Raw genomic sequence first — 7,424 nt, forward strand, 5'->3', positions numbered from 1 at the left:
TGAGGAGATGGCTCAGTGAGTGAAATGCTTGCCATGTAACCATGAAGGCCAGGTCTAGTACTTGTACTCCTGGAACTGAGGAGGTGGAGGCAGGAGAGCCAGTGAGCACCAGGTCAGCGAGGGAACCTGTCTCCAAAAAGGTGGACAGCATCTGAAGAATGGCATCCAGGGTTGACTTCTGGCCTCCATATGGACATGCACATATGTATAGCATACACACTGCATACATGTCAACATCAGCACACATGTACACATATAGATACGCATACAAAAAGAAAAAAGACACTGAAGAGCATGGGGTAAAAAAACAGTAATACTCATTATGTCCTTGAATGGCTATTTGCCTCTTGATTATTTCATTGGGTTGCTAACACCTGACACCATGTGCATTCGTTTTTGCTTATTGTTGGCCATGGTGGTAGGTGGAATATGTGTCTCCTGTTTATAATATCACTGCCCATGATCTTATTCTCTTATTTACAGGTGGAGGGATGTGTCCCAGTGGCCTTGCTGTCCATATTGTTTGTCTTTGAGATGAAAACAAAAAACAAGAGCCATCTAAAGAATAGTGAATCCAATAGCAAATGGGCAGGCAGGGCATACACAGGCCTAGCAGTGCCACATGCTCTAGGTGACAGAAGCTAGGCCAAGAGACAGCTGTAGATTATGTTCTGAGAAGAACTCAATTCCCCAAAGCCTGCTCACTTGGTCACTGACTTGTGTGTGATTTGTTTATAGCTAATATTTCTCATGTTTTGGTTTGGAGACTCAGTCCCTTTCTGGTCTTCATGTGAGAAACAGTCTGGATCCAGGCATGGTGTTGTGGGAGAATTGTCTGTATTCTGTCAATCATGTTTTAAATAAACACTGATTGTCCAGGCAGGAAGTATAGGTGGAAAAAACAGACAGGAAGTAGAGGTGATGCAATTAGAACAGGAGAATTCTGGGAAGGAGGAAGCTGATTCCTCCCAGTCCTGTGCAGACCACTGAGGAAGCAGGATGTGATCTGCCAGCTGAAAAAGATACAGAGCCATATGGCTAAAATAGATCAGAATAATGGGTTAATATAAGCTACAAGAGCTAGTAAGTAGCCTGAGCAAATGGGCCAATCAGCTTTATAACATATAGAGATCTCTGTGTGATTTTCTTTGGGGCTTGCCGGCTGTGGGGTACCGGGTGGGACAGAAACCCCAGTGAGCAGGCCCCTTCATGTTACAGTGTGGTGCTAAGTATCTATAGTTCCAGCTATGCCTGAGGCTGAGACAGGAGGATAGCTCAAGCACAGACACTTAGGGCAAGTACAGGAACAACTTACAGACTCTATCTCAAAACAACAACAGCAATACCAATAATGTCTTACATTAGTCTGGGGATGTCACTGACAGCCACTGTCCCATCGTGTGTCTCACTCTCCCCATCTTCCTCTTCCTCCTCACTGCTCTCTGACTCTTCACTGGAGGAGGAGTAGTCCGTCACTTTCTTCAGTGGGCGGTTTGTTTCTTCAATCCGGAGTTCTCTTAATTCTTTAGCTAATGCCGTCAGGTCCTATGAAAGAAAAGTTTGTAAGTGCATGAAGTGTAGGTGCAACCAAAGCTGTATCTCCCAGCCAGTCATTGCTCCAGCTTAAGCAACAAGAAAAAAAAAAGAAAGGAAGAAGCTCAACAGAGAACTGTGACAAACACAGTTACTGTATGGAACTAAGAAAATGATGTTTGTGTGGAGAAACTAAGAGGCGGGAGATGAGATAAATTCAAACTTTGTTCAAAATCAATAGCTAGACCAGAACTAACAGTGCATGTGACATGTGTGTGTCAGACTGGGACTGACTACGCGTGTGCATATATGTGCATGCCGTGCCATGTGCATGCGCATACATAAAAATATTGTCTTTCTTTCTCTTTTGAGAGGATGAGATTGGTCACCCTCAGACTTGAATGGGAAAATAAAGGGCATTATAATTTGTTCCCCAAGTATTGTGGAATTCCCGCCAAAGCCCCAATGATGGCCTTTCCTCTCTCGTGAAGGCTACTGGACCATAATCTAGCCTCAATTGTAAAACAGAACAGTTACCAAGGTTCATTTGGTGTGAAGTCATTCCCCAAAGAACAAAGGTACCACATCAAATGATAGCCCACCCCAAATCCTAGTGTCCCTAAAATTTAGAGCCACAGGAATACGTCAATCAAGAGGAATGACAAACAAACAAACAACAAACAACAAACAAACAAACGATCAGTTCTCTTCCAGCACGACAGGTGTTTTTCATCTTTAAGTTTTAAATTCCAGTCACCTGGCAGAACCCCTCACAAGAATGCTGAAATGATGTGTAAACACCCAAAGGAAGAGATCATTTTCCATGAGTGTGATGAACCCCTTAGCCTTATGGATGTGATGAGGCAGGACTTGGTCACCAGGCATAGTGCAAGACAGTGTGCTGAACGCCTGACTACCTTGATGGGCATGCTTTCAGAGCAAGGCGGAGGGAGGCAGTTCTGCAGAAGCATGGCTGCTCTACTTTGCATGGGTTAAACTGCCCATGGCACGAAGCATGCAGATGAGGAAGAAGCAATTTGACGTTGGTCTTACCATTTCTCCCTATTTAGGGGCCCATGTGGGGACCAGAGCATTCAGCGAGAGACAGGGAGTTAGGGAGAGAGAAACTCGTTGAAAAAGACTAAATCCCACATTTTTTCCCCAAAAAAATAATTGGCCATATTCTCTCTTTATTTCAGTTCAGAAATGTATTTGTCCAATTCACCTGATGTATGATTACATCACCTCAGTGACGTAAGTGCTCAATCCCAATCAGAAGAAAGATTATGATAAACATGCATAGCTAATGGTAGTTATAATTTTGAGGAACCCATACGCCATGGCATTGCTGTACTGCGGTCACATGGCAAGCACCACTATTTTGGTCAACACTCATGGGGCAATCACTTTGGTGCTTCACTAAAATTTAGGAAATGTTGTCAAGTGAACGAGTCAGAATCATTTCCTTTTAATATCATGTCTCAAAAGGAAAGTCATAATGTCCCGAAGTCACCTGAAGGTCCCATGAAGGGGAGGCTTCTGGAAATCCCAACTGCGTGTTCTACCCAAACACACACTTGCTGGGGCTGCCCATACATGCACACTCCCTCAAACACACAACCCCAGTCCCCGCCGTCTGTGAAAGTGAATGGAGAGTTGGGTCCGAAAGGCTTAACGATGTCTGAAGAAAACATATTATAGAAGGGGAAAGCCCCTCCCCAACACAGAGAATTTTTACGCACATTTATTTCTAGTTTCTTAGGCAATGCACCCAAACCAGGAAAGGCTAATGGCTAGCTTTCGCCCTTCCGCGTATTTCCTCTTGATTGCTGCGGATACATTTATCTCTATCAAACAGAAAGTGTATGAAGAACATGCTAGATGGGCACAATGGGGACAAACTGTTGACAGATTGTCAAGACTCGGAGAGCAAGAGGACAGGGTGAGCTTCCCAACTAGCAAAAGTGACAGATTAGACACAGTTATTGCATATTTAGGGTTTTAAAATAAGGTAAGACTATCAATGAAAATAACTAATATTTAAAATTTTAAATATTAAAAACTATTCTTAATTATGATTTAAAGAGAGAATATGGTTTAAAGAGGCTAGTTTCTACTATCAGAAAGTCTGAGTAAAATATAATACTACCTCTATGACTTATTTAAATTAATGATACATTTTTCCCCCGGTCATGGCTTCCTTATCTCTGACAGTTCAGAACAAGATAAGACAGAGAGATTTTTAAAAATCCAATCTATTTAGAATTATTTAGTAAATCCATAAGCCAGTAACAACTTCAAGAAAGTTTCACTTGTTAAAATGACCTACATTTCCCTAAATTCTGTATTTATCAATGCTTCAAAATTAAGATCTGCTTTATAATTTTGGTTTTAATCAGAAATTTTTATTTCTGTGTCATTAAAAAGCTCTTTCATGAAACATAAAAATAATTGCGAATCTATTTCAGTTTAATTGGCAACATCTTGGAGAGTGGGACACAAATGAAAATTTCAAGGTAGCAATAATGGAGTAATCAAGAGTAATGCCCTTGAACAAAATTAATCTCCCAGTGCCAGCAGCCTTTGTGGCTAGCTGAGCTTTTGTTCCTCGTATGCTCACGATGAAGAAAAAGGACACAATCAAAGTTGCGGGAAATAGACATGATGCAATATTGTCACTGCTGGGTTCGGATGCATTTTCATACACTTTGTTCTCTGACAATTCCAATTTCCTCCATATAATAAGCCTTTTATGGTAATTTATTGCTTGGCTGTCTCGAGCCTGCAGCTAAGAAGTGTAAAATGGGGGAATAGAAGTGCTATTTAGCAAATATTTGAGAACGTATTAACTAAAAAAGAGATGTGGCCCAAATACTCCATTTCTTCCCACAGAGCTAATGTGAAGGCGGTAGGGGCTCCCATCCAAAGGGGGCTTGGACGCGGCATTTCTCAGCTTCTTCATGACATAACTTTTCATCCTGGAGGGCTTGTTTCATCTGACGGTTACAGAATGTCTTGCTTCAAAATATGCTCATTTCGGTTTCTTTTTGTTTGAAATAATATAACTGATTCAAATTTTACTCGCACTGGTTGAGCCATTATATTGTTAGCGAATTTTAATCTGATCTTTTGTTTCTGTGTTGCGTTTCCCCCCTTCTTAGGAAAGCTAAAGGAGAGACACGGGGTGCACCCCTTAAATTCAGTGGACCCATCTGAAGGAAAAAGAGTCCAGCTTACTAATCATTACGTATATTTCAACCCATCAATGGGTGATTTTAGAATTGCTCAGATCTTTCTTTACCCCAATAAAAACCTAACCTCCACACCCAGAGTTTGCTTCTGCACACAGACTTCATGACACACATTCAGTTATGGGAAAGTAAAGGGTGTTTGTCTTCAAAAGTTGTATTAAATAACAATGTTGCAAAATTTCATAGTACTTTAGAAAGTAATGCTAAATTAATATCAACCTTTGGGATTTTTTGTTATGAAAAATTAAACTACTGAATTACCAATAATACGAAATATGTTTTCAAAAGGTGTTTAAAGACTTATTTGAATTTCATTCTGCATCATCCAAACAGGAAAACAGCTACAGAAGGAAAGTCATATCAAACCCTAGGAACAGAGACGGGTGACAGAGCTGGGCCCAGGGGACCTCTTACTGTGAAGGACTGCCCGGTGTAGGATGCTTAGCTCCGCTCTTTTAATGTATGGACAAGCTGCCAGTAGCTCCGCCTCTACTTTCAAGTGTAGCAACTACAACTAACTTCAGATTTTGCTCATTAGCTCCTAGGTGAAAGCAGGGTAGCAATCAGGGCTAGGAACCCCTGGAGTAGGCAGGGCCATAGGAGTTGCTGGGGTAGGAGGGTCGTCTCCTAGGTTTTGAGTGGTTCGGGTCACTTATGCTTAAGGGTCAGAGCTGTCAGTGCACTGAGGGCATTTGCCCTGATGTACATCCCAGAGATTTTAGCATGAGGGTGTCTATTCCTCATCTCTATCTGGTGTGGTGGAGCATACCAAAATCAATGAAGCGATTTACCAAAAACCTGAACCATCCAGGGCTAACCAGATGAGACCTAGGAGAGCCCTTTTCCTTATGACAGCCACCTCCATATCAATGTCTGGACCCTTAAATTGTTGATATGAATACTACTTTATTGACAGTTACAGTACCCAGTACCAGAAAATAATTTTCTTTCATTACCTGCTCTGGGTGACTAGTTTAAAAAGTTGGGATAGCCCCGCCATCTTTGCTACTATGAGGAAAAGCAAGGCCATGGTGCAGAGTGATTATAGACAGTCCCTGCTGTAGACCCGTGGGGAGCGCCACTATCAGCAGCGACACCTTCACCAGGAGTGGGACTTTCTGACTCACTATGAATGTGTGGTGGTCACAGCTACAGTGAAAAACAGATTCACAGACTCAAACTTCCTTACTCGCAAAGTTAGTTCTGTGTCTATGGCTCAACTCTGAACAAGTACTTTCTACTTTAAAAAAAAGTTTTTGCACACGTGGCCTTAAGGGCCCAAACAAGTTTGTGGGTAAAGGTGCATAGCTGTTTTTATTCCCATTCTTCAGACTAGTAAACTGACTGAGATTACGAGAGTTATCCTAGCTAGTGTTCACCAAGGGGAGCCAAACTTCAAATGTAGCTGCTGATCCCCGAAGCCAGTGTTTTTTCCATATAATTTCACAAAATATGTCCTCTGTGGAGCTACAACCTGGAAGCCATAATAGTAAACCTCCCATTTCATGCATCCGGGACTCTGCAAGGCCTGTCTGCTCAGAACGGTTCCACTTCTCTCTGCTCATGCAAGCTTGACAAACTGCGAGGCGGTCATACTCAGCAACTATCTATAGTAGACAATGCCATGTGCTTCTCTAGTAGAAAAACATCTCCACAGATGAGGAACTCGATCACTCGACTCACCTGGGCTCAGTAGCAAAGGCTGGTGTTGCTTGTGGTGGTGTGGCTGCCCCACAAAATTATTCTAACAGCATACAGTAAACTCCTTGCTCACAAATCATACACTATAAATTTGGGGTATGTAAGAATTGTGTCTCTGCTTTGTTAGAAAACCACTGAGGACCATCTACTAGCAAGGATGCTGAACATGGGTTTTTATCAGAAGGTGCTGGACGGAGAAACCACACATTAACAAGACACTAGTACCTACTGTTCGCCTGGTTGGGACATTGGGAAAGCAATGTTTTCACTTAGTGAAGGACTCTAAAGCTTTTTATGAGTACATATGAAGGTCTTGGGCTGGCTTCTTTAGAATGGGCTCTCCCCTCAAACAAGGCTTTTCCCACAATCCCACTGGCCTCCTGTCTGCATGTCAACATCAGGAAATGGGTTTAATTGTCACCTCTTGTGAAAGCATGGCCGAGAAAGGGTAGTACTGACCTCGTCTATAGCTTTCTTATAGCTCTGTGACAAGAAGAACCCAGTCCCGAAGAGTCCATAGGCAGGAAAACGCCGAAAGAAAAGAAGTAGAGGAACCCATTCCCGAAGAGTCCACAGGCAGGGAAAAGCCGGAAGAAGAGAAGCAGGTTAGACACAAAATCGATATTGTTAGTAGAAAACTAACACAGACAAATAGGCAAAGAGAAGCGCAAGCCAGAGCACTGCAAATTCCTGTCATTATTACTTAGCATCCTCCTTACTTTAAGATGATAAAATCAGTAAATGAAAGAGACATTTATGCACATGACAGTGTCTCAGAACAGCCAAACTGATTTTCTGTTTTCAGACAGCATGCTCTCTTTCCTTCCTTTCCTTTAGTTTTAGCTCTATCTATCTATCTATCTATCTATCTATCTATCTATCTATCTATCTATCTATCCATCCATCCATCCATCCACCCACCCACCCACCCACCCACCC

The 7,424-nt window shown here is 42.2% G+C and overlaps 1 protein-coding gene across 4 annotated transcripts in view; it reads right to left on the bottom strand.

Annotated features, from left to right (window-relative positions):
• The window catches only part of Tnik (TRAF2 and NCK interacting kinase), a 406,558-nt gene that overhangs the window by 40,264 nt on the left and 358,870 nt on the right, over positions 1 to 7,424 (bottom strand). For all 4 annotated transcript variants that reach the window (XM_050142093.1, XM_050142094.1, XM_050142096.1 and 1 more), the window contains one exon: positions 1,361 to 1,545. In XM_050142093.1, the coding sequence (XP_049998050.1) occupies positions 1,361 to 1,545 (185 nt within the window). The remainder of the gene's footprint in view (positions 1 to 1,360; positions 1,546 to 7,424) is intronic.

Source organism: Alexandromys fortis, unplaced genomic scaffold, assembly GCF_014885135.2.
Source record: "Alexandromys fortis isolate MF-2015 unplaced genomic scaffold, M_Fortis_MF-2015_v1.1 scaffold_41, whole genome shotgun sequence".
In the NCBI taxonomy this organism is placed as follows: Eukaryota; Metazoa; Chordata; class Mammalia; order Rodentia; family Cricetidae; genus Alexandromys; species Alexandromys fortis.